Consider the following 27,447-nt stretch of genomic DNA (forward strand, 5'->3'; position numbering starts at 1 on the left):
TTTTTGATCCACATGGGTACATCGCTACAGAATCCTTGGATTCGAGTCTCTCTAAATTGTAGGCAGACGGGGTGGGAAGTGCAACACAGAGCATGTGAAGGTAAATATGAAGGTGCAATGGAAAGAACATTCGTAGAATTTTCTAGATAAGATCTTTGATGAGTTTATTATGATATACTCGGCGGGAATCTCTAAATGAATGAGTGTCAAAACTTGGTTTTGATGAATTTAATTTTTAGTTAAAAAGGAAGGAAATTTCTCAGAGATAAAAAATGTTATGCCATTTGATGAGAAGAGGTGACATGGTATCATATTTTGCCTATAGTTGGCATATGGGAGACACTTCAGCTAATTGTGTATAAGAATCAAAGTTGTTGGTCGGAGATAAATGGCTTTATGGATATGCATAGCATGATCATGAATTATTTTCAGAATTGGACAGGGACCTTCAGAGATTGTTTCTGGAAGGAGGGAAAAAAACTTAGACAACTTCTTGGAGATCGGTATGGTTAATTTGTTTGAAGTGCCAATGTATTTTTCTAGAATCAATGGTCTTGTGATGTTTCTGTATGCAACATCTGTCTTCTTACATCCTAAAAAAGGAGTGGGTAACATTATTGTGTCGACCACTTATTGAACAATCTTTCAAAACCATGGCTGGTGCCGTTGCCCAATGACTATGAGAAGTATCAGGTGCACTGATATCTTTGACAATGTGCCTCCAAGTGCATGCCAATGTTGTTTGCATTTATCATTGCACTGGGTGACTTGCTTTTAGAAGGCTCAAAGTTTGTAGGTTTGACTTGGAGAAGGCATATTGTCATGTGTACTATTATCCATATTGTTTTCAATGAACAAGTTGTTTCTGAGGCAGGATGAAAGGGGTTCAATATGTTCACATTTCTTCTACCTTCATTTCCATTTTTAAATGGTTCAGATTAGGAGTTTATTAGCCAGGGTTCATGAAAAGGTATATTACTTTGCTTTTTATTCACCTTGGTGTTTGAGGTATTCCCATGTCATTCTTCAAACTATTTGAGATTTTTTTTAGATGGTTTTCCTGGCTAGGGAAGTTTTGGACATGGTGACTCAACCTAGCATATAAATGAATATTTACATGAGAAATATGGTCAGGGTATTGCAATACTTGTTTTCTTTTCTCTATTTTAAATATAGTTGTTTGAGCGAGCTATGGGCTTCATGAAAACCTGACGAAAAGTGCCCTTGAGGTGTGGATACTGACAACTTGTTTTAGCTAGCTGTGTTGATTGTGTGATTGGCTGTTTTATGTAGAAATACCTTTTTTTTTTTGACTTCTAGAATTTGGAAACCTAGGGACATGATGTTGCGATTATGAATGAAAGTTTGATGGTTAATGCATGAAATCCCAAATTTCTAGACTTTACCAGGCAAATGTGCATGCCAACTATTTATGTATTGACCTAGGGTTGTTTTTCTGGATCGACTGTTCTCATTCTGATGGTGGATCTGCTCTCTAGGGGGGCTATAGCTTCAAATTCTATGCTGTAACCGTGCAGTGTCCAAGTAGTTGGATAAGCTTGATGACTAAGATAATGGTGATAGTCATAGATATTGCATCCTGCTAGATTTCAAAACCAGTAGATCTGCTCTTTGCTTCCATGAAATCTTCTAGTTTAACAAGAGTGCTACTTTACTATTTGGTCTCATTAGTCTTACTGGTCAATTAGCTTGCTGTTATTATAGCTAGGAAAATTGAGGGTGTTACATAAAGTATGACTATATTTCTCTATTCATTTTGCTTAATCATTTCCAGATTGTTAACTAGCTTCTTATGTATTAGTTAAAATTGAATTTATGAGCATGCAGTATGCTACATTCTTACTGTTCACAGCAATAATACAAAATGGGTCTAATAAAATGACATATAGAGCTGTGTCACGAAGATAGATCGCAATTTTGAGCTAATAAATCTGGCATTGTAATTCATAATGAATGGTTTAAATGTTTAAAACAAAGACATGTTTTGGATAACTTAAGTATAACTTAGAACCGATCATGATAGGAGGAGATGATCGACAAATGGTGTGGGCAAATTAAACATTGTAAATTTAACCAAACTGGGTAAGTTAAATATGCTTGAGTTTGTAAATAAATAAACCATATTTTTTGATTGATGATTTTTTAGATAGTTAAGTTTGACATATGAGCAATATTGCCCTGATATTGTCTCATATATTAATTCGAACACTTTGATCATACCAACGAGGCTTTGTTGATCAGATAAAAGGCTGCTAAAAAGATTTCAAGTTGAACAATTGTATAATCATATAGTAAGAAAATCAGAGATCCTTGCAGATACATTAATGACTGTGATCACAACAGACAACCAACCTAAACTGGAAGTGATTGGTAATTAATGTCATGAGCAGCTGTCTAAATTAGAAGAACCTCATAAGGATTGAGTATGCAGTTTCCCTGGTGTATCTTGTATCAGTTTGAGATACTTGGCTAGGAAACTCATAGTTTGAATTTTCCATGTTTTGTTATCAGATAACCTTTGTTGTGAAGCACTTCAATGATCCACGAATATCAAGTGCAGACATAAAAGATCTTCTTCTCCAATCGATATCAGTCTTAGTACAATACAAGGATTATTTGATTGCTTTCGAGAATAACAAGGAAGCTGTTAGGAGAATGCCAAGGGCATTACTGTTGGCATTTGATAACAGATCCTGGATTCCAGTCACGAACATACTAGTAAAGCTATGTAAAGGTTCAGGATTTGGTTCCTCAAAGCATGCGGAAACTTCGTCATCTGCACTTTTCCAGGTTAGACAACAATATGATACCTCGTCATTTTTGCTATGTCTGTATTGTATCTTTCCTTTTTATTTTGTGTAATGTGTTGTTTTGGTCCTTTTGCATCATGAAGGTCTTATTAAGAGAGGCATGCGTCCATGATGAAGTGCTATTCTCTTCATTCCTTAATCGGCTTTTCAACACTCTTAGCTGGAGCATGACTGAGTTCTCTGTGTCCATTCGAGAGATGCAGGAGAGTTATCAGGTTTACTTTTTGTTATTTTCTGGTGTATGGATTAGTAAGCTGATTCATTGCAAATCTGATTTGCTGAGTGACAGAAATTAGGGCAGTCTGCGGTTGCAAATCACTTGCATTCTTTTTTTAGTGCTTAATTTGTTGTATTGAGTAGTTCATTTTCTGAAAATCTTCAGTTTCTCATGGTAGGTCTTTAGAAACTTCTGCAGGCACCATTGGGATAATAATAAAATCGATATTTCATAATGAGGCCCTTGCAGTTCCATTTAGTTAAAAAAAATATTGAAAAATTATTGGAAAAAGTTAAAAATTCATCAATGGATACCTCTAATTGTAGAGTAGTCATCAGATGTGTATTTTCAGTTTGAAACAGTGTTTTTCCATTGATTTGCTGAATAGAATTTCATGGTTGCTCTCAGAATATGCTTAATCGTTGTTGGCGCTGAAGATTTCTACTCTATGCGCTATACTTTGTAATATTTAAGTTCCACAAATACATGATCATTGATGATATTTTCTTATGATTGGCTGACTGCAAACTTGAATACTACTGATTCGATGCTATTGTTTCTTTTTTCCTTCTGTAATGATTTGTTGAATCCTGAGAGGAAACTCTCTTTTGCAGATTGGTGACTTGCAGCAAAGAAAATGTGGTGTTGTTTTTGATCTTTCATGCAGTCTTGCAAGGATACTGGAATTCTGTACACGTGAGATCCCTCAAGCATTCATTTTGGGGCCTGACATGAATCTTCGGAGGCTAACAGAATTGGTCATCTTTATTTTGAACCACATAATTTTGGGTGTGGATGCTGAGCTTTTTGACTTGTAAGTTAAAAATCTTGTTTTGTACTTATGCATTTTTCTTATCAGAATGTTTGGCAATAAGACCAATAAGATGTGAGAAACATCAAACCAGATGCATGATTAGAGAAGAAAGGATAAACTTAGAATAATTACCTAAAAGAATTGTTGGAGTTGCAGGATTCGAGTATAATGAGTGGAAAATTTAATGAGATTGTGTGGCCATGTATAAGAAAATCTGACATTCCAATATGGAGGCAGGACCTGTACTTGCATGCAATTCTCCAGAAGAAAGAGGCCTCAAGTTAATCTAACTAAATCAAGATCCGGACAGGCTTATGTTGACATTTGGTAGTACCTTAATTGGAGTAGTGGTGAAGTAAGTTTTTTGTAAAAGCATCCCATATAGACAATATTAAACTTGTTGTTTACAGCTTTCTTCAAAAGTGATGGATATTGAGCTGAAACTACAAATTTATTGCTGATTTTTGAACTAGAATTCACTTAACCCACTCTCCTTGAAAGTAAAGAACTTGTTGGTGTTATGGAAGTAATTTTGATCTGTTGTCTTTTGAAGAACTAGAATTTTTACTGTAGCACTAACTACAAAGGCCTTGTTTGGGAACACTTTTGGAGGCATAGAAAATGCTTTATGGAGCGGAAAAAGCTCTTTTAGGATATATGGCGGTGTTTGGTAAAAAATGAGTACTTTATGATTCCCCGACAAAGCTGATAAACATTCATTTAAGAGAAGCTCCATTTTGGAGCTTTTCTTTAAAAGATCTACTTGGTTGATGTCAGGAGGCTGCTTATGATGTAGAAAATTTCATACTGACCAAAATGCCTAGGAACCAATCATGTATTTGCATTACTTATTATCATAGATATATTATATTATATTATATCATTACATTATTATATTATATTATTCTAATAATATACTATTATATTTTGTTATAACAATATTAGATTAGTATTCCATACAATATAATATTATACCACAATATAATACAATATAATTATATTACAATATTGTATTACATTATATTCATTATAATAAAATTATACTATGCAATAATTTTTTAATATGTAATAATACATTACTATATCATATCATATTATTATACTATACAATATAATATTATATCACATTATATTATAATTATATTATATTATTACATCACATTATATTACAATAATATAATATAATATAATAATATTGTACTATGTAATAATATTTTACTATGTAATAATTTATTATTATATTTTATCATATCCTATCATATCATGTTATATTATTATATTATACTGTATGATAAAATATAATATAATATTACATTATGTTATACTATACTATATAATACTATGCATTGTCTTTTATTATTTTTTTGACATACTAAAATCACTTTATTAGTTTAGTTACCAAGCAGATGTATATGTTTCATAGCACATTAGAAATATAGTTACTAAACAATAAACAACTTTTTGCTAAAAGATCTACTTTTAAAAGCTTTACTATCAATATCAATCCCAAATGGGGCCTAAGTGTTAGTTGACTTGCAAAAATTTATTTAATTGATTTATGATACATTAAATTCTTGACTTGAGTCTTTTTTTTGGCTGCATTTGCTGTTTTAAAAATATTTTATTTATCAATTTTTAAAGGTCAAGTCAGTGCATTGCCTTCAAATTTTTTTCATCTCTCCGATTACTATTTTTTAAATTTATTTTTTATGCTCCTTTTGTAGGTTACTTAGGCGACCTAGCCAACATCAAGAGAAATCAAGTAGGACTATGATCCTTGCACCTCTTGTCGGCATCATCCTTAACCTCATGGATGCAAGTGCAGATTCTGGAAATCAGGAACTGAATGATGTTGTAGCGGTGTTTGCAAACATGGATTGTCCTGCTACAGTTCGTTTTGGATTTCAATACCTCTTGAGTTATGATTGGGTTAGATTTCTTGAATCTCATGTGCTTGATCTTCTATTTCTGTTTGATTTTGAATTATGGACTTGCTAAAGCACCACAGAATTTCTCTCGAAAAAATAAAAAGAAAAAAGAAAAATTCAAATAGCTAATTATCATATAACAATAAATTATGATTGAAGCTAGAATGGTGTAAAACTCAAATAGCTAATTATCATATAACAATAAATTATCATTGAAACTAGAATGGTGTAATAATGCTCTAGAAAATAGCAGTTTAAACCAAAAGAGTGTGTGAGTGGATTCTAGTCCAGAAGTAGTGAAGTAAATCTCTTGAAAAATTTAGGAGTTGGCACTCTCCTTAGCGTTGCATTTTAGCAAACACATGATAGGTTGACCTTGAGATGTTAGAACTTCTAATGGAGTAGTTCAATTGAACTATAGTTGGTTTTGATAGAATACAACTGTAATTTAAGATGCTTAGTCTTAGGAGGTTGGTGGTAGCATAGAGCGTGAGTGTGGGAATTGAAGCAAACATTCCGGAGGCATTTGGCACTCCGATAATCTCTGATTACCATGTTGGAGAATTATAATAGACTATGTTTCATATGCCAACTGCGATTTATCACTTTTTTTAATAAAAAATTCTAAATTCTTGTGTCATGGACTTTGACATATTTCATTGCATGCAATTTATAATCTATTCTTTTGTCTAGCTTGTATGTTGACAATTCACTTGCTCTTTGCATAACATTGGAGGGCACTTAATATTGTCCTTGTTCATTGAGCATTAAGGTTTTAAATTTGGGCCTTTGGCCAAAACCAATTCTCAGTTTTGAGCCTGGCATGGTCCAGTTGGTTATAGTACTTGTTTGCTGCATCCTATGTTGCATCGTGGTGTCCTGCTCAAAAGCTAGACTCCAAGCTCGAACTAACCCGGCCTGGCCAATTACTTAAGGCATGGGTTGATTTATCTCCATTCTTAGGCCCTATTTGGTAGAGTTTTTGGAGGGCCAAAAAGCACTTTTTGGCCCTCCAAAAGCACTTTTAGATGAAATAGGGGTGTTTGGTAAAAATTTTGGGAAGCTACTTTAGCTTTTTCAGAAAGCTAAAAATAGATTTTTAGAAGAAACTCCATTTTGGAGCTTCTCTGGAAAAGCATTTTTAGTTTCCATCAGAAAGCTGTTTTTTTGGCCAAAATACCTATGATAAAATATAACAATTACACTAAATGTCTCTTTATAATCCTGAAAATCTGTAGGAGTCCCAACAAGAAACCCTAGTCGCCGAACAGATTCTCTCCCATGAAGAAGGTATTCTTTTTTTCTATTTTTGTATGCATCGTTTTGAATCCTGTTTTAGGAAAAAAATTTTATAATTCTCCATTTCTTCCTAAACAATCTGTCTTCCATCGATCTCTCTTTTTCATCTTCTATGATAGAGGACTGCAACATTGCGATCCACCTCTAAGCATGGACTGTGACATCACGGTTCTTCGTGGTCCATGCACCAGAGAGGATATGGACCGCGGCATCGCGGTCCAGGCTTAAACGAAGAGAGGGCGATAGAGGACTGCGGCATCGTGGTCCACCTCTCAGCGTGGACCGCGACATCGCGGTCCTCCTTTGAGCGTGGACTGCGGCATTGTGGTCCACCTCTCAGCGTGGACCGTGATGTCGCGGTCCACCCACTCCCACGATTGACCACGGTGGACTGCGAGATCCATCGTGTTACAGAGAGAGGATCTCTCTATTACTAGGAGAGTTCTCTCTCTGTTACAGAGCAGAGAGAGGATCTCTCTCTATATTACAGAGCAGAGAATATTAATTGATAGTAAATTGTTAGAATATTAGAGAGGATCTTTAGAATATTAATTTAATTGATAATTCATGTATATAATATTAATTCAATCGACATCTTTAGAATTCTGTAGTAAATTGTTACTTTTAGTGGCCTTATGGAATCTATGCAATAAGTTTACGTATTAATTATATTTTTGAATGCATGAGTAATTTTATTTATGTACAAGAAATTAATATCTAAGTAAGTTATATATGTACGTAATCTATATGTATGTAAATTGTACATATTTAGATATGCTTTACAAGGTGCTTTATGATTATGGATGAAATCATGACTTATGATTGACAAAATGTTTCATGTCTTTGTTGTTGTATTGTAAGAAGAACAAATTTCTAAGAAGAGCTAACATACCCTTGCTGGTCCATCAACCCAAGATGAGAAGAAAATATTATATTATACTATAAATATAATACTATATTACATTATATCATAATACATTGATTTGCTATGTTAAATAATTTAATATTATATTAAATTATTATGCTATAGTATACAATATTATATTACTATATTATAATAATATTATATTACATTACAGTAATATTATATTATATCATATATTTATGTATTAATATATATTATATTTTATTATGCTCTATTGTATAATATTATACAATGTCCTTTATGGTTATTTTGTCATACCAAAAGTACTTCTCAGTTTGTTTACCAAACACATGTTAAAGTGTCAGTACTTTAGAAATGTAGTTACTAAACAGCAAGTAACTTTTTATAAAAGCTCCGCTTCAAAAAGCTTTACTTCCAAAAGCTCTACTGAACAGCTCTGCCAAACAGGGCCTTAGTTGCAACCATAGCACGGATGAGGGAGGGAGAAGCATGGGAATTGACACCAATGGAGGAGAAAGAAGAAGGAAGTTGTGTTGGATTTTGTTGTGGTTAGGGCAAGGAGAGCTAGAGCACTTGAAATCACTAGTGGCAAGGAAGGAGGTCAAGAGAGGAACCAGGGAACTAGCAGCAACAAGAGAGAATTAAGGGGGGATGGTTCACTTAAGAGATCATCCTAGTGGTGCATGCGTGTGTTACCTAGACACTCCTGTCCAGCTCCAAAATTGATATCTGATACGTATCTGACTCGATACGCACTGGACACTTTCATACTCATGAAGTTCCTTGGTAGTCACTCTTAGAGATTGGAAAAGCGTTGAACTTTTTCAACGACGAGTTTGATTCCCTTTATTAATATTAGGAGTATTTGTTCTTTTTAGAGATGGTTCAAGGATGTTAATATTGAAACAAGTTTGTAAAATATAATTTTTCTTATATCCTTAAGTTAATTGGCATAAATATATATATATATTAATTGATTCAAAGCATTTATGTTAAAAGATCTTAACAAACAATAACTTTTCAATATTTTAATATATAACAATGTTCAAAGAAATAAATATATAAAATATCTTTTATTTTATCTCCCGTATCCCTATATCTCCCATTCTCACTCTTGTTGAGTCACATAGTTGGAAATATGTCTGAAACTGATTCTCATATCCGTGTCCATGCAGCTCTGGTGCAAGTTGGTGGCCGTGAGGGGGGAGAGGATCGATGGGTTAGAGAGGATGGGGGAAGGAGAGAGGCAAGGGCTGAGCACAAGAAAAGTGTTGGGATTAGATTAGAATTTATATATAATAGAAGAAAATGTTTCTTAATGTTTTATGTTGGGCCATGGAACTTCCAGTTTGCTTGAGTTTGGTTAGAAAAATATTTAAGTCATGGATTCTAGGCCAGATTTGACCCTGTAGGCTGGAAACCCATACCTAGTCCCATCCTTTTTCAGGCTAGCCAAGTCAAACCAATTTTATCCATGTCCACCTGCAATACTCAACTTATTAACATTGTGAGAGCTTCTTTCTTCTAAATTTGGCTTATAATGGTTTAGTTTAAGTTAGAGAAAGAATTTTCGAATTCTGCTCTTTCTAGAAAAATGAAAGAACATGTTAATTAAGTCTCCTCCCTTATGAGAGGATCTGTGTGGGCATGTATATAGTCCCACATTAGTTGTGTATTGAGGAAATCTTAGGTACTTATACAGAGTCAAGAGATTCAAATAAAATCTTTTGGCTAGCCTTTTCGGATGAGGTTTTAAGTTGATGCAAATAGGATCAGAGCAAACCCAACTATGGTTCATGTGGAGTACACCACAAACCCTTTTAAGGCTGACCATGTGTCTATTGTGGTGTTTGTGGTTGGATTTTGTTAGATTGGGATCCTTCGTGAATGCCACTCATGCTAGGGTTTAAACAAGGGGATTATGTGAGGACCCCTATGGGCATGTTTTTTAGTTGTGTTACATCTACATGGCCATGAACATGAGAATTGGATTCAGGACTTGTTAAGAGGATAAAAAGAAGATACGGGATATGTCGAAAAGAATTAATATTGACAAAACTTTATATTTTAGGTGTTGTATGAAAGGAAGCATGAAAAGATATTATTTGTTATGGTCTTTTAACATACATGTTCCTCATCCAAATTTCCTAGGTAGCTTCAGATTTTAGGAAAATGACAATCTATGAAATCATTTTAATATTTACATTCTTAACCAATCTCTGAAAAGAAGAAAACCTCATTTTAAAAATATTATAGTGATTCTAACTCATTAATGGAGTCAACTCTTGATCAATCTCTAAAAACTGCAATTGATAAATATTGATAACTATCGAAGTGTACAATGCGTATCCGACTTGGATATTATCCAACACGGATTCTGGGTGCTAGATGTGAGTGTCTAACATAAGTGTTTAGTACCACATTGGTGTTGCATCAAGAAAATCTTGGGTATTTATATAGGGCTAAGGAACCTAAGTAATACCTTTTGGCTAACATGTGTGATGTGGTCCATGATCATTACAAGAAGCCAAGATGTCATCAAGAGAATTTCGATTGAAAAGGCTGAGGGACTTGATGGCATGGAAGGATAGAAATCTCAAGTTCTTGGAGCTTGGTGTGAGAGTAATTGTCATATCAAATTTGTATAGGTGTGGCATTTTATCTTATAGTTTTGTATATTTTGCTTTAGATATTTACATATCTATGTCTTGATGATTAGATTTTTAGCAGAAAACAGAATGATACTATCAAACACTAAATTGATGTATAACATGATTTCCTAACATTCTAATTGTTAGCTGATATAATTTTTATGCTATTGCATTATTGGACTTTCAGCTTGAAACATGCATTCATCTGGTGAATCCAAACATTATGAATTCGCCAAAATTTTGTGGTAATAGATTTTCTTGGCTTGTTTTATCTTCCATTTATTTTTCTATATATTTTTTTTGAAAGCTTTTTTGACTGAAACTCTAGAACTTAGACGGAAATTGCTGAAACTGAAACTCAAGGGTTCAGTCAAACCTTGATGAGCATCTTGATCGTTCATCCAAAATTGCTTGCTTTTATTATTAGAAAATACATTACCATGTTGCTGCATATCAGGAGCCATTAGTATTCCTATCTTAGCCATAATTCATTATTGGCAAGCTGACATTACTGAAGCAATATTGTCAGACTTCGTTCTGAAGCTAGAATCTTCTTCCCAGTTTGCATTTGCTTGGAACTCAGATGTGATTGTCTTGTCCCTGCATCATGTTTGGTAGAAGCCACTGACTGCAGTAGACCATGAAATGTAGCGATGTGCAACATCTTCTATAAAGTGGACAGCATAATACTCCATTCTATTGTTGCCCTATAAGCATGTGCATAACAAATATCTTCATGTACTAAAATTCTATAATTTTTTCTTATGTCACACACTGATGCGTTGCATTATATTGTTTTTGATTGTTGCAATTATGCAGAGCAATATCCTACAAGGGGATGCTTCTCTTGCAAAACTAGCGCAGCTTGAGGAGTTCCTGAACTACCTGAGAAGCAGAACGGAGGCACTAGATGGGATAGGAGAATTAGGGATTAGCACAGATGATGAAGGGGAGAACCAGTGCTGCATCTGCTATGCCTCTGATTGTGATGCTTTTTTTGGGCCCTGTCACCACAGGTCTTGCCTTGGCTGCATTACCAGGCACCTCTTGAACAGCCAGAGGTGCTTCTTTTGTAATGCAAAGGTCACCGCAGTAATGAGAGTGGACCTGAAGGGCTGCAAGTTGGCGAAATTGGGCTGAAACACAGGCGCATAAAAGGCGCTCGCTCATCTCATCCATTCCTGCTACCTGACCGCCCTGAAATTATTGGTGAAATGTGGTCCGTAAAGAAGCAGGCGAGGTTGCCAATTTTTTTTTGGAAGAGACCTACCAACATCACTGGACGGTGGCTGTCAGAAAGGATTGGATTGCAGGGATGGTACTTGTATAAAGATAAAAATATAACATAAGATATAGGCCCGGAAGTTATGGCGTTTTATAGGAGGATTGAGAGAAGAAATGGCTGTAGGATGCTGCAGGTGAATTTTGTAGTATCAAGGCATTTTAGTTTGTATATAGGAGATGTAAATCGGAGATAAATCTTTCTTCTCACTCCAAAAAAGCTAGACTGGGTCGCGGGTTACAATATTTAGGCCGGCAAGGAATTTTGTTGTACAATTTTTAGTTTTATCCTGTACTCGAGAAAATTTGCTGAGGGGGCATGATGTCTACAGACTTTTGCTAATGGCAACAATTTCGCTATTTAAACTTTTTTTTTTCCTGCTCTTGTATTAGAAAAGCTATATTTTCAAATGGAGAATGATGTTCGATTATCAATTGGTTATGATGTTTGACTCAGTAATCTTTTTCATCTGAGAATCAGACAAATCCGAGCGTCTGTTACCATCTGCGCAAACTGCTCTTTTTTTATCGTTTCCACCTTTTGGCGGCGTCGCACAGGGTTGAGTGAATCATAAATTGCCAGTTGGTTTCAAGCGGGTCCGACAAACCTTGTGTGATTGAATAGCTAGCGCTCCACTGCATGAAAACTGCTAGGCTAGTTGGCTCTGCAAGTATTAAACAGAGGAAGAGAAGGACATGGAAATAGATGGATAAGAATAGCGCAGATGGAGTTGAGATATTGTTGTCGGAAAGAAAGATTTGCTATTCTTGAGGTGACCGAAAGGTTCTGGTCTCTTCATTGCCTCCGTGGCCGGCTAACTTACCCCAATGAGTAACATCAATCTCCTAGGTTCATTTGGGGGGGTGCAGGGGTGCCCCCTAGCGTTGCTCATCTGCTATTCAAAACAATTTTGCTTACATCATTCCATGTTCCACTTAACTGTTCCTTCTACATGCATAGGAACTCGTACGTAGCCCATTTGTTTCATACTAGAAGTCTCCCTTGTCGGTATAAATTTATGTCAATAAAAGAATTATCCTTCACAGATTTGCTTGTCATTCATTTATATTTTTATTAGCATTTCTTTTATTTTTTACATGTATACATATTGGTTTTAATTTCACAGAAAAAAACTCTCTTCACTGGATTTGGTTATGCTAAATTGATACTTTTGCTGTTGTAATTATTTTGTCATTCCTCATACGTATCGTGCAAAGCACAAATAAAAAATCTGAAAATTCATCAAAAATTCTAGAGAATCATAAATATGTCAATCTTAATTTCTAATATCCTACAATTTCTATCTTCCATCACAACCATCCAATTATTTTCTATCCACCATGAATCCTCAGGTTACCACTCAACTAGTCCACCAAATGGTTCAAACTTCACGCTCTAGAAAACCAAAATCAAAAACATAAAATAATAGAAAGCTACATCATTCTCTGCTATGTCTGTTACTCTTATAGCCTGGGTGAATCCTAAGTCTTTTGATTTCAAGCCATTCAATCGCCACCTAGTCATATCACAGTTGGTCCTTTTTCACACGGTAATAGACTTTTTGCAAGGTCCTTGCCATAAATTAGATATTGTAGAAATATTTTAAGACGCTTTGCTTTAAGATAATTATATATGTATCTTTAATATAGAGAAGCAATATATATGGGTTATCATTATATAAGATATTATTTTCAGAGATTCACTTCTCATTAAATTATATTTTTATTAACATTATTATTCTTTTATTTGTTACGTGCATCCATGTCAAGTTTGACTCAATAGGTGTCTTTCCTGAAGATCAGTACTGCCTTCATACTGGTACCCAGCGTATTTTAATGTTTTAGATTCGTATATTTGAACATCGCAGGAGTGCGATCCAAGTCCTGTTACACAGATTTTGGGTCCTTTTTTTAAAAATTTTATTTACGTCTATATCTATGTATGTTTGATATGCTGCTATCCGTTCCTGGGGATCTTATCAATCAATAACAAGTGATAAATGGAGAACTGAATAAAACATTAAATAAACATGATCTAAAAGTCGAGCGCTTAAAGGACGAATCTAACAGCTAAGAAACTAAACTTTTCTTTGAATACTCCTTACAAGCAGGGTAGGAGTTAAGCCTGGTAGAACTCTCTCTCTCTCTTTTTTTTCTTTTCTTCAAATTATTGATTTTTATATTTATTATGTTATTCAGGAACAATTTACAAATTTAATGATTTACTCATGAATTATCCAAAAAAAAAGTCTTTATGGGAGAGAAATTAATGATACTTTAATATTTCCCGACGTAGCTGTTTCTGCAACTGTTCTTCCTCTTTCTTGTTTCTTCCGATGCTCGATTGAAGTTGCATTATTAGATGGTTGTTTAGCCACAAATTTTTTTAAAAAACAACAAATATAGAAAATATAAAAAAATAAATATTTAAAATATAGAGTCATTGGATATTTATCTATTGATCCAAATCCAAAATGAATCTAATTCAAAATCAAATCCAAACTTGATCATGTTATTGGGTTGGGATTCGTATTTTACTTAGATTTAAACCCACGTGCCACCCCTTTCCATCCCTATGCAGTCGGATCGCGATCAAAATGCCACTAAACGATGAAAAAAATGTGGCCAGCCCGGATGAGTTCACGAATACCACGTCTCCAGCTGAGGAGATCTCTCCAAACTCTGAGGTATTATCACCAAAAAAAAAAAAAAAAAATCCGCATAGAAACTTCATTCTATGCGAGTATCGCATCTGGCTCCGCCCACGATCCAATGTCCCCTTCTTATCACGTGCCTCCTATGGCTCACTCCGCTTTGGATCCCATCACCCCTCTCTCAGTGCTGTGTGTCTCTAATGGCGCTCTCTCAATCATTATTCCTCCTCTCCTCCGATCTCATCACCTTCTTCTTCACTTCCTCCACCGTCCGAACCACCCGCTCCTTTCCCGCCACCACCCCTCGAACCTTAGGGGTGAGATCTTGGTCGCGGAGGAGGAGCCGTCGATGGCCCATGGCGGCCGCCGCGGCTCTGGCGGAAGATCTGGCCGTCCGCCCCGGGGAGGACTTGCCGGAGGACTACGCGTCGCGGTTTCCGGCGGGGGATCCGAGCCGGCAGCGGCGGGCGGGGGTGCTGCTCCATCCGACCTCGCTGCCGGGGCCGTACGGGATCGGGGATCTCGGCGACGAGGCGTTCCGCTTCCTGGACTGGCTCCACTCCGCCGGTTGCTCCGTCTGGCAGGTCTGAAACCCTACCACCCTCTCGAAGGGTCGGTTCCTGTTTGTTTTTAAGCTTGAGGTTTGCGAGTGAATCGGATTGGGTCGAGACTAAAATATATCTGGATCCGATTTAAAGGTTTGGGCCGGAAAGTGGATCGGTCGGGTCTGAGTGTTAAGAGAAATTATTAGTTGGACGGGCCAAGAAATTTTTCATTGGACCCTTTCTTGATTTAGACTAAATTTATTTGGTCCGACCGACCCGGCTTTGTTCTGAGATCACGGGACCTAGTTTGTGGGGCCCATGAACCAAATCGAGTCGACTGAAGGGATCGGCTCGTGGTCTGCCCGATCCACTCGCACCATATTTCTTTTTCAATTAGCGAAAATGGCGCTCTAGTTCTGGCGAGTTACCGTGAAATTAGCTCGAGGATCGAGTTTAGTAGTTGGTGATGCAATTTGAGCCTGTTATTTTGTCACAACTTCCCCATTTGGAAGGTTAAGGATCATTGTATTTCTGGACCTTTTCGCTGATAATGAATTAATGATTAGGATTTCGAGAATTTAGAATTGTTTACCGGAGGAAATGAGCTAGTTTGGTAGTATTATTAATATAAATGTGTGGAGTAGTGCTGGTGAGTTCATGGGAAGTGAGTTCCTGCAAAGCGAGATCTGTTTTCAAATATTTGACGGAATGGACGTAAATCAAAAGAAGTGGCGAAAATGATTTGGTCAAGCGTGATTTTAACATTTACTATAGAAGGAATTGCACCATCATACTATGGTCAGATATAAGAATAACAGTTCAACTACAGTCACTTTCATGTTGAAGAACTGGCTTGAAAGCTTTCTTTTAACTGAAGTTGCTTTCTGAAAATGGAAGACAAATATGCAACTTATCGTTGTTTGTTGAAATCACCATTTGTCCCAAAAGCTTAAGTCGATAGGATGAGGTAGATTTATTTATATATTTTATATTTTTTTACACTCTTTCTCACATGTAGGCCGGACTTCTCTTTAATGGGTGAGCCCAACATGTGAAATTTTTTAATAATGGGGTTAAAGAGTGCCGAGATAGGGTTCAAACTTTGAACCTCTGCTCTGATACCATGTTAAAATCAACACTTGTCCAAAAGCTTAAGTTGATAGGATGAGGTAGATTTATTTATATATTTTATATTTTCTTACACTTTTTCTCACATGTGGGTCGAACTTTCCTTTCATGGGTGAGCTCAATATGTGAAATTTTTTAATAATGGTGTTAAAGAGTGTGGAGACAGGGTTTGAACTTAGGACCTCTGCTCTGATACCTTATTGAAATCACCAGTTGTTCCAAAAACTTAAGTTAATAGGATGAGGTAGATTTATTTATATATTTTATATTTTCCTATAGTTAGATGATTTGCTTAAGTTTATTAAAGTGAGAGATTTTGAGATGGTTTATTATGCGCAGGGGTCATGAGGCATATGTGGATGTTATTAATCATGATGAACAATGATCAAAGCATAGTGGAAGTTCTAAATATGATCATGTTCATGTTGTTGAAGTGACTTCTGAACTTCTTTAAGTGAAGTTACTTCTGGAAGGTGAGAGATGAGTATGTGAATGACCTTAGTTACATGAATTACATATGCAAACTTTGGAGATGGATTGGTTGGATGACTTTTGTTAATTGCAGATCTACTTGCATGCAACCAAACTGACCTGACCTTTGCCTGTGTCTGTGCATGTGGTTTTAATCCTTAATTGGTTTCGTCAGATTTGGTGAGTATCTTTGATATAATGACGTTTCTGAAATGTTATCTATGATTTCTTTTATGCAGGTTCTTCCACTTGTACCTCCGGGGAGGAAGTCAAGGGAAGATGGATCGCCCTATGCAGGCCAGGTGATCTTACATGTCTCAAGGAAAAAAGAAAGAAATTTAAATTTTACTGCAATACATTACTTTTTGTATATACTACATCTATCGGTGACATTACTGCAACATTTCAATAGATATTATTTGATTCACAGCTGTTTGTTCCATGAGCAGCTTTTTATCTCATAAAACTTCATGTTGTATATAAACCAAAAGCAAATCATACACCAGCAGAATGAATGTGAAAATAGTTCATTGTTGAAGGAGATTATAATAATACACTGGCAGGTAACCATCCCTAATTCAAATATCTATAGGGTCCAAAATGGGTTCCACTGTAATGAAGACTGAGGCCAAAATACATTATATTCTTGCTCTTGCTCAGATTATTAGAATATTTTTTGATAATTATTTGCAGGATGCAAATTGTGGTAACACCCTTCTGATTTCTCTTGAGGAGCTAGTTAAAGATGGTTTACTGATGAAGGATGAACTTCCAGAGCAGATGTGAGCTTCTGAACTGCTTGATATGTCAGCATATGACTTTAAAAAATGATTTCTTTATAGGATCTAACAATTCTCTGCTGTCAATGCCAGGGAAATTGAGCATGTTGAATTTGCAACTGTGGCAGATGTAAAAGATCCTTTAATAGCAAAGGTTAGTAGATAATGCTGAACTGCAGGTGTTGTCATTTCTTTTGCTTATTTTTTGATAGAGTGAATCATCAATTTGGAACTTGTCGACTGACTTATCAGGGATCATTGGTTCTGTTTGACTATCCCTCATGTGTGGTTTCCACACTCATGTTACATTCATCATGATGACCCCATCATTACTGTTTAAGTCTTTATGACATTGAACTTACCTGTTGTGATCGAGATGCAACTTTTTGGATTAAACCCAGTGATTTAGCTGAACCTTGCTCTTGGTGCACATGTTAACAAACATATGAAATTCTGTTAACTAAAAGAAGATAAGGGTACAAAGATATGAACTTCTGGTGGGAAAATACCAATAAAAAGATATGATAAATTAGAAAATGTAAATCTCATACCAGAAGATGATTATATTTCATCTATGTGTGAGACCATCCATGATGTATTTGGACTACTGTAGGACTTAATTTGTGCTCGTTCTATTCTTTTCTTCCTATTTAGTAGATCCATTTAGTATTGTTCTATTAACCTGTCTTCTAATGGTGTTATGTGAACCACATATAGTTGTAATTTGTTAAGGCATGCAGGTTCTAGAATGCCAGTATAATATAAGCTATCCTACGATATTTGCATTATGACAATTACATGGTTGTATTCCCTTTTTTCTCCTTGTATGAGTTTGTAGGTTGTAGAAAATGTAAATGGTCTTATATGTCCAACTGAATGGGTGTCTTGCTCATAAGGCTTAGTTTTCTTTGTAGTTGTATATGTATTTGCTTTACGAGACACATTGCAACTAGTTTATGTCTAACAGGCTGATAACATGTTTTTGTTGATCAATCTAAAATCTCAGTTTTTCAAGATGATTGTCAAGGGGGTCCACTTCAATGGATCTTTTTGAGACAGGTTGCAGTATGTGTAAATATATAATCATGGTATTACTATCACCTAACAGCTTTTTAAGCAGCCTGCATTACAATAATCATTCTAAGCATCACTTTGCATGCACCATGGCATAAGGTCATACATTGACATTTTGAATGACTGCATGATTAAGATTGGCCAGCTAATGTTGTGTATGCTAATTTTTGCATTAAAAGACCATGGGGTGAGTACAAACTGTTTTAACTATGTGGTTGCATTAATTTTAAGGGAGTGTTATTTGGATGATGATGCTGGCTAAATTTTGATCCATGTTAGGCAGCAGAGAGGCTTCTTCAAAGTCGAGGGGAGCTTAAGAAACATCTTGATGACTTTCGTAAAGATCCTGGCATTTCAGGTATTATATTCATTTCTGAACAATAGGTTGCTGCACTGGTACTGCTGTCTGTATGCATTCTAAGTAGTTTCTAGTATTTGTTGAAGGACAGAGTTGAGTCTGTTGGGACTTGGGACTATACTTTATAAAGCAATTGTGATCAACTAATAGTTATACTTTATAAAGCAGTTGTCATCGACTGATAGTTGGAATTGTTGAGGCACAACACTGTACTTGAGCAGTTTATATTTCTAAGGCCAGCACATGGATTGTACCCCTCATCTCTCTCTCTCTCTGTGTGTGTGTGTGCGCGCGTATGACATTGTTCAAAGAGTGATAATCATAAAGGATGTCAATCTAATAAAAAAGAGAATTCATTTATTAACGCTTTAACATAAACCTACCAAAAGAGAAGTCCCAAATAATTTCTATTTTTAACTATTCACACAAAAACAAGGCTCCATATGCTCAATTCCAGTTATTATCAAATGCTTATACCAGTTTTTCAGCAATGAAAGGTTTTATATTCACTCTATAAAGAAGTATCCTCTTCTATGGTTACCAGCAAGGCAATGAAAGTTTCTAGTAGCATTATGGATGTGCATATGAATGTGATGCCTTTGTTTTTTGTTCACATATTTTTAAGATTGGTTACTCAAGTCAACATTGTAAGGACTTTCATCTTTTCATGATAAATGAAGACTGGAGATATCGTGGCCTATTATATCTCTCATTAATGCTAAGAAAATGAGAAAAACATACCGAATGCACATTAAAGATGTTAATTTATTTACGAACTGCAAGAAGCATAGAAATTGACAAATAGGCTTAAGATAATAATGAAAAGGAACCAGAAGAATGTGACATGGGAAGAATTGTGGAGTGAGAGAATCATGTAGGTCTCTGGATAAATATATATGTAAAATACTCTTCGATTTGATCCACTGTTGGTTCTAGTATGTTTTAGTTTTGAGATATGTTATTGTTGGAGAATGTGTTTAATAACATTTCAATTTTTTTCTGGAAATATTCTTAAATGGTTAAATGACATAACAGATGTATTAGTATGTAAAACATTATGAACATATATAAATACTACAATCTATTATATACTTTTTACTGTAAAGATTTATATTCTGTGTAATTATATTGTGGAAATGATTATATAAATGATTTATTTTGATAAAGCATCTTTTAGTTTAAAATATATTAAAGCATTGTAAGTCAGTATAGGTCACTTAAATTTGATGCCTTTGTTGCACGTGACTGGTTCAAGAGTATTTAATGAAATTCTGTGATCCCATCAACCTGTAAAATATTTGGGGTTAGGTTCCTTCGCAAATAAATTATTTATTCATGTGCTTAATAAAAAAAACAACTCCAAAACACAGTTGATGTGTTTCTTTGTTTGCATCTCTTTCTTAACATTATCTAGGAAGAGAGAATCAATAGGAGGTTCATTTACTGAAGGAGATTGTTTCATAAAGGTTTCACAACATGATGGTGCACAGGCATGATTTAGCAGGAGCTAATGTAGACTTTTTGGCCTTGCTTAAATGTCTGGATGCAGTGAAGTACTTTCATTATATTTAGTAGTTTTACTTAAAAACTTATAAATATTTTTGGGGAAAATGGAAGCACTGTGCTCAACGATCTCTGTGCAAAGAAAGAAGATTGCCCATGTAGGTGTAGCAGCAAGATAGGAGAAAGAAATTAGAATAAAATTCAACTCATAAAGAAGGTGAAGAGAAAGAACTGTCCAAATCAAATTAAGACGTTATACCCTTATTTACAGATGTAGCCCACTGTACATGGCTTCTTGAGATAGGTCTCAGATAGGTCTTTATATCTTGCAGTGGGAGGATGATTTGTCGTCTTGTTATCAGTATAAATTTTGTTTTGGTTTAAGCATGTAGATTATAAACCTGTTTAGGAATTCATGGATCCATTGTTTCTAGACTGATTTGGGTGACAATAAGGGTGTTTAATATATTTAATCAATAAAATAAAACAAGAATTTTTAAAGCTCTTGCTGGTTTGAATCACTAATAGAACCTGTATTTGAATTTTTCTCAAACCATTTTTATTTAACGAAGGCTTGTGTATGTTGATGATTAGGGTGGTTTGGAAGGAAACTGTTTGCTTTGAGCTACTAAAAGAAAATAAAGTTCAGGAGCATTGTTTGAAAAAATAGGGGCTATGTTGTACCGTGTTGTCATGCATCTTAGGAGATTTAGCTGGCATGTTTGATATTATTATGCAGTGTCTTACTCAGTTTGGTAACGCAAGTCTCTTGTATTTGAGTTTTTAGCTTCCCAAGAACAGTTAATTTTTAATACAGGTCAATCCATAATCCCCATTTGAACCATCTTGTTTTTAACAGTACTTAAACTTCTGTTTTCAAAAGGAAAGACTCTAAATGTAGGTCCGAAACTATGCAGCGCCATTTTTTTCTTATAATTTTAAGATTTAATATTTACCTACTAAACACTTTTTGCTGCATGTATAAGACTGTGCTATGCAAGCATATTAGTTGTCCTTACTTTTGTGTGTGTGTGTGTGTGTGAGAGAGAGAGATTCCCTTTTACCTTTTTTTCACTAAGGAACCTTTTTAGAGAAGGGGGAATTTGGTGGTGGTCTTTCCTTCTTTTTTTTTTCGGTCAAAGCTTTTAATGTATGGTTTTCTCCAAAAATTTCTCTGATTTTATCTTTGATCATCCAACATTATCAATCTATAAAGCATGCAGACTTTGCGCCATTTGTACATGAGTGTGTATATATTGCGCCATTTATACATGTGTGTGTGTGTGCGTGTCTGTGTATATATGGGCTCAGCATAGATGAGCAGAGTTGCTTTCAAATTTTTAAGATTTCCATTCTCTTTCCTAAGTACCTTCATGGATGGGTCTTAGTCCTCATACTATTTTTTGCCTACCTAGGTTGGCTTGAAGATGCTGCTCTTTTTGCTGCAATTGACCGTAGTGTTGATCAATTCTCCTGGTATGGTTGGCCTGAACCTTTAAAAAATCGCCACCTTTGCGCCTTGGAAGACATATATCAAAACCACAAGGACTTTGTAGGCACCTCTTGATTCTACCTCTCTCTCACGAAATAGCTAAATGGAATATTTCATGACCATCAAAATGTCTCTTTCTATCTTGCAGATCGACATATTTATTGCTCAACAATTTTTATTTCAAAGGCAATGGCAAAGAGTTCGCAGGTATGCTCAGAAGTTGGGAATTAAGATTATGGGTGACATGCCTATTTATGTAGGCTATCACAGTGCTGATGTTTGGGCAAACAAAAAATTATTTTTGCTGGTATGTGTTTCACATGAAATTTGGAGACTATCAACCGTCCTTTTGATTTGAGCTTTCAAAATATTATGACATCACTTCATCTTGTTTTATCTCTGTGTTGCAGGATAGGAGTGGTTTTCCAATTCTTGTTAGTGGTGTTCCTCCTGATGCCTTCAGTGAAACTGGTCAGCTATGGGACAGGTTGAAACTCATACGCCAAAAGTTGCTTCAGTATTTTTCATCTTCTCAGACTAATAGCTCGAATAAATAGGAAAGCTTCCGTTGTTGATAGGATTAAACTCTATCTTGGGAGCATGTCAAGCCACAGCTATAAACAATACCTCATGTCATCTTTATCAGTCTGCATTTGTTGTCCAACAATTGCTCCTACCCAACAATATAAATGATCACTTTGAGATCTATTTTCTCCACTTCCTTTGAGGTCCTTCTTGTCCTCCCTTTTATTCTACCTCCTCCAAAATTCCCTCTTTACTGGATCTGTCTCCTGCTCTCAGCACCCATGGCCAAATCATCTAATATGCATGCTCTCTGCATGCTGTTATCATATCATCTGCACTTTGTTTTGCAGTCATTATTCTCCATATTTTCAATAATTCATTATTGCAGGATTACTTTCTAATAATATTTGGCCACGAAGCTGATTAACATTGCAGACTTGTTCATCAAAGCTACTTAATCCTATACAATAGATCTCTCTTTGCAATTGATGGCATGATCTTAAAAGCTTCAAAAGTCAGCTTTACAATAAACTTTTCTTTTTTATATAGAACTAGTTCCGTCCTTTTGGATTTGAAGTCAAATCTTAACTTGCCTTCTATAGAGTTGGTGGAAAGTGTGAGATCCGAATCACTTTCTTAGTCTGCTTATATTCTTCTTGTTCGGATGTGTCACCTACTTTACTTCATTGGGAGAGTTCTATCCCTCAACGGCGGCAAGCAAGGTCGGTTGATTGAATGATTCGAAAAATGAAAAAGTTTATAGTTCTAGACACTGAGAATGGCAGACCAGCGACCAGTGAAGCCGCTGGAGAAGTGTTTGAGGCTCCTTGAGTTTGTCCATCGAGCCAGTAGCACGCATACTCATCTCATAAAAAAAAAACTCACTCACTTTAAGTAGGACTGGAACTTTGAAAACTCTCTGGTCGTTCCATTTTAGCATGCCAAAACCGTCATGGCCAAATCAACTAAATCGATTTCAAAAATATGACTTTATCTTTCAATGAGGGTTCGGCTTCGTTCAGCACCATTACCTTTCCGGCAGCTGGCTGTTGTTTTCAATACTCAGCATTACCTTCTTATGGATTGGGGCAGCATTCGATAATCTGCATTTCTTTTCTGAAAGAAATCCTTTGAAATAGTGAAATTTGGTGGATATTGACTAATAAAATTAATCTGTTAACTTGCTCACAAGAAATTGTAAAAGATTATTCTTTTATACACATTAAAAAATGTCACACATGAACTCACCTTCCTAATATATCAATATGAAACTCTCTTTATTAAAAAGTGTGCCATGATTCTTATTCTTCAATAATTACAAGGTAAAAATAATATACCTAAAAGTTTTTTGAAGTTTTTATTTATTTATGTTTTCATATTGATTCTTTTTTATTTTCAATATGTACAAAAAGTTCTTACAAATTTCATGCTGTCAATTCTTCATCAGTATACATAACTAGTTATCTTATTGATTCTCTAGTCATGTGTTTGGTTCTTTGTGCTTCAGTGATGTATTGGGCTTATGATAGATCCACACGATATCACTCACCTATGACCTTTTTTGGGAGTTTTAGAAATCAAAGCTCTTACCTCATAGATATGAAATATAGTTTTTTTTACTTAAGAAGAATTGAGGACTTTGTCACATATTGGAATTTTAATAAAAGATTATATATGAACCATTTACATTTCTTTCTTGATTTCATTGTTCCATTATTTTCTACAGTGTGGAAGGCTAATCGCCTTTCATTTCATTGTCTACTCAACAGCCCTTTATATGACTGGAAAGCTATGGAAGATGATGGTTTTGGGTGGTGGACACAAAGAATTAAACGTGCACTTGATTTATATGATGAATTTAGGATAGACCATTTCAGAGGTTTTTCCGGCTTTTGGGCTGTTCCTTCTGGTGGGCAATTAATTAACACCTTTATTTTGGTTATGGTGATACATGAAATATTTCATAACATAAATGGTACATACTTGCTAATCCACGTAATCAAGTAAGTAATGACTGCTACTGGAATTCATAAATTGCAGAATCAAAGATAGCAATGTTTGGAAGCTGGAAGGTAAGCATTACATGAAAAAGATACAGGTATTTCTTTATAGGACATTAATTGATTATGCATGTTTTTTTTTATTTAATTGGCTGTAGGCTGGACCAAGGAAAGCATTCTTTGATGCCATCTTTAGAGCTGTTGGAAAAATCAATATAATAGCAGAAGACTTGGTATGCTCCAGTGTATTCCAAAATGTTTCTGTAAATGTTGGGTTTTTCTCTGCTTGTTGATTTTTTTTCTTCTGAATCTTAATTTTTTTATAGTAGTTGTCGTCAAGTACTTTTCTTCCTTAATCTTTGTAGGGAGTGATTACTGAGGATGTTGTTCAGCTAAGAAAAGCTATTGGGGCTCCTGGAATGGCAGTTCTCCAGTTTGGTAACATTTTTTTAACCAGAATAGCATGATACTGAGGGGTCCATATGGTATTGCTTTTGTTTTCTGTTTTTGTTTTCAAAAATCTAAGATGAAAATTGAACAAGACTGAACAGATACGCATATAAACCCTTTTGTTTTTTTAAATTGTTATAGAACCATCAGAGCTTTTGGCAGTAAACAATTTATTATTTTCTGAAGAAGTGAAAATAAAAGCAAGGGCCGGTAGAAGTTTGGTGCAAATGCTATCTCCAAACATCAATCTCGACGTGGTATTTCACTTTCAGGGAAACATAAATACAAAAACAACGACAATACCAAACAGCCCCCAAGCTTTCAATATATTTCTGAAATGACATGAATCTGATTTTCCTTTTTCTTTTTTGACCCACATCTTTTGGTGGCCCAGCTTTCGGAAGTGGCTCAGACAACCCTCACTTGCCTCATAATCATGAGCAAGATCAAGTCGTATACACCGGAACGCATGATAATGACACGGTGAACATCCATCATGTGCACTCACCTTTCCATTTATGGACGGACAGACTTTGGGTTTGATCACCAATATTAATCAGATTCTGAAATAGCCTTTCATATGCCTTATTGAAAAAATTTGGCCAATTTGTTATGGCTCCATTAAGTAATTGCTCAATCAGTTGCATGTTACAGGTTCTCGGTTGGTGGGAAAATTTGGTGGAGGAAGAGAAGTGTAATGTGAGTATTTCTGGTGCCTCTATTTAATATCAGTATTGAAGGGCTCAAATGCTCTGCAGTTGCAGTTTGAAGTTTAAACTTTAATGAAGAAGTCTCCATTGTTAGATTTGTCACATCAATAAAATGATTTCTTCGCACAGGTCCAGAAATACCTCTGGATCGCCAACGAACCCATCTCATGGGCATTGATTTGTGCTGCAATCTCGTCAGTTGCCCGTACTGCTGTCATACCCATGCAAGACATCCTTGGTCTGGGAAGCTCAGCTCGGATGAACATTCCAGCAACACAGGTCAGTCACCCGACCATTCAACTCTTTGTTGGAATAGAATGTAGATTGATGCAAAACATTTCTTCCAGTCAATGAGTCTCCTCTAATCCTTGTCATAAACCTGGAAACACTTTAGTTCTTTTAGAGTCATTCAGGCATCAATCATAAGCTACGGATCAACAACAAAAACTAGCAACACTTTGCTAATTGCTCTGGATACATATAAGAGGCTTGCACCTAAAATTAACAATTAAGATATCATCATACATCTGCTAATATAGGAGAGATCCTTGTTATTCGTTCCTCTTCACAGTTGGGCAACTGGAGATGGAGGATACCAAGCTCGGTCAATTTCGATGGCCTGAAGCCTGAAGCAGAGAAATTGAGGAACCAGTTGGCATTGTACAACAGGTTATGAAGCTATGGTCATAGCTGCTGAACCTTGGGCACGTAGTCCACCAGTTTTAAGTCTTTTGATAGCTTTCTATCCATCTTGTACCACTTGAATGCATAAGTCCGTCAATATGTCAGATTTCAGAGTATCAAATAAGATTTGTCCTCCAGGACAAATAGACAGCCATGTGCTGCTTCTTTCCGCCAAACAGCCATGGAAGAATTGTGAGAGAGTTTTCGGCTGAATAAGAAAGCAAAATGAATCAGCATTCTCTATGGCTGCCATTCACTTAAACCAGCATTGAGCATGTTTGAGTCGTTTTAGATGACAAATTAGTTTAGATACATGGACATGTAATTAGATTTAGATACATGGAGCAAAAAAGAAGAAGAAAAAATTGGTTACAAGTAGGATTCCTTTAAATCAGATGCCTGTCTACAGTGACTTTCAGGGGCTTTGAAAACGGACAAAAGAAGTGCATCTCAGAAAATGGAAATTCCTTGGATGTGCCGACATGAAATGCTGGTGTTTGGATTTACTGCAGCCGTGCTGCAGGGTTGAGGGCTTTAGCTGCTGCTTTTGTTACCAAATAAATGAACAAACGAGACGAATTATAGGGTACCTAATTAGCTTTTTTGTGCCATCACATCAATCCAGGTCTAACTCCTTGCCATAGATAAGTAGGTTCTTAATTATCTCCAATTATTGACAACAAAGTCTGCCTATTGACTCATACCTGCTCTCTGTACTAATCCTACATTTTTACCAGTAAGGTATCAATTTTTAATTCGGTATACGAGGCATATGAGCTGGATGGCAGAACCGTTATAAAGTTTTGGATTGAGAAAAAAAAAAAAAAAAACAGAAAGTGTTCAATCGTGTATATCATACTGACCACACACATATGATTTATAGTATTGATTTTGTAGGCTTTGCTTAACGATCAAAATGTATAAAATATATAAATAAATCTATCTCATTCTATCAACTTAAGTTTTCAGAAAAAATGCTGATTTCAACATACTATCAGAGCAGAGATTCTGAGTTCAAATCCTGTTTCCATACTTTTTAATCTCATTATTAAAAATTTTACTTGTTGGACTTACTCATTAAAAAAAATCGGACAAAAAATATGCAAGGCGGTGATCTCAACACCAAAATAGACTCAAAGCCTGGTGCGGTAATGTGAACGTAACCAA

General features: G+C 35.5%; 2 protein-coding genes across 5 annotated transcripts in view; both read left to right on the top strand.

Moving 5' to 3' along the window:
* The window catches only part of LOC103721719 (E3 ubiquitin-protein ligase RKP), a 28,196-nt gene extending 15,858 nt beyond the window's left edge, over positions 1 to 12,338 (top strand). For 2 of the 4 annotated variants that reach the window (XM_008812029.3, XM_008812031.4), the window contains exons 7-11: positions 2,533 to 2,811; positions 2,915 to 3,046; positions 3,663 to 3,862; positions 5,587 to 5,791; positions 11,446 to 12,338. In XM_008812029.3, coding sequence (XP_008810251.2) covers positions 2,533 to 2,811; positions 2,915 to 3,046; positions 3,663 to 3,862; positions 5,587 to 5,791; positions 11,446 to 11,766 — 1,137 coding nt within the window. In that variant the 3' untranslated portion in view covers positions 11,767 to 12,338. The remainder of the gene's footprint in view (positions 1 to 2,532; positions 2,812 to 2,914; positions 3,047 to 3,662; positions 3,863 to 5,586; positions 5,792 to 11,445) is intronic. The other 2 variants (XM_026810264.2, XM_008812030.3) reach the window with 2 other exon arrangements.
* Positions 12,339 to 14,661: 2,323 nt separating this feature from the next.
* On the top strand, positions 14,662 to 26,532 carry LOC103721718 (4-alpha-glucanotransferase DPE1, chloroplastic/amyloplastic). The gene is made up of 16 exons (XM_008812028.4): positions 14,662 to 15,145; positions 16,945 to 17,007; positions 17,399 to 17,487; positions 17,578 to 17,638; positions 18,838 to 18,916; positions 21,835 to 21,971; positions 22,060 to 22,218; positions 22,322 to 22,398; positions 24,206 to 24,345; positions 24,477 to 24,508; positions 24,595 to 24,669; positions 24,802 to 24,874; positions 25,281 to 25,369; positions 25,541 to 25,585; positions 25,726 to 25,875; positions 26,168 to 26,532. Exons 1-16 carry the CDS (start codon positions 14,762 to 14,764, stop codon positions 26,270 to 26,272), a joined length of 1,758 nt encoding a protein of 585 aa, XP_008810250.2. The 5' UTR covers positions 14,662 to 14,761; the 3' UTR covers positions 26,273 to 26,532.
* Positions 26,533 to 27,447: the final 915 nt, after the last annotated feature.

This window comes from Phoenix dactylifera, chromosome 8, assembly GCF_009389715.1.
Source record: "Phoenix dactylifera cultivar Barhee BC4 chromosome 8, palm_55x_up_171113_PBpolish2nd_filt_p, whole genome shotgun sequence".
Taxonomy (NCBI): Eukaryota; Viridiplantae; Streptophyta; class Magnoliopsida; order Arecales; family Arecaceae; genus Phoenix; species Phoenix dactylifera.

Coding starts and splice junctions, on each gene's coding strand:
- LOC103721718 (XM_008812028.4), top strand. CDS start 14,762: ATGGCGCTCTCTCAATCATTATTCCTCCTCTCCTCCGATCTCATCACC. Junction 15,146..16,944: donor CCGGTTGCTCCGTCTGGCAG/GTCTGAAACCCT, acceptor TCTTTTATGCAG/GTTCTTCCACTTGTACCTCC. Junction 24,670..24,801: donor ATATAATAGCAGAAGACTTG/GTATGCTCCAGT, acceptor TAATCTTTGTAG/GGAGTGATTACTGAGGATGT.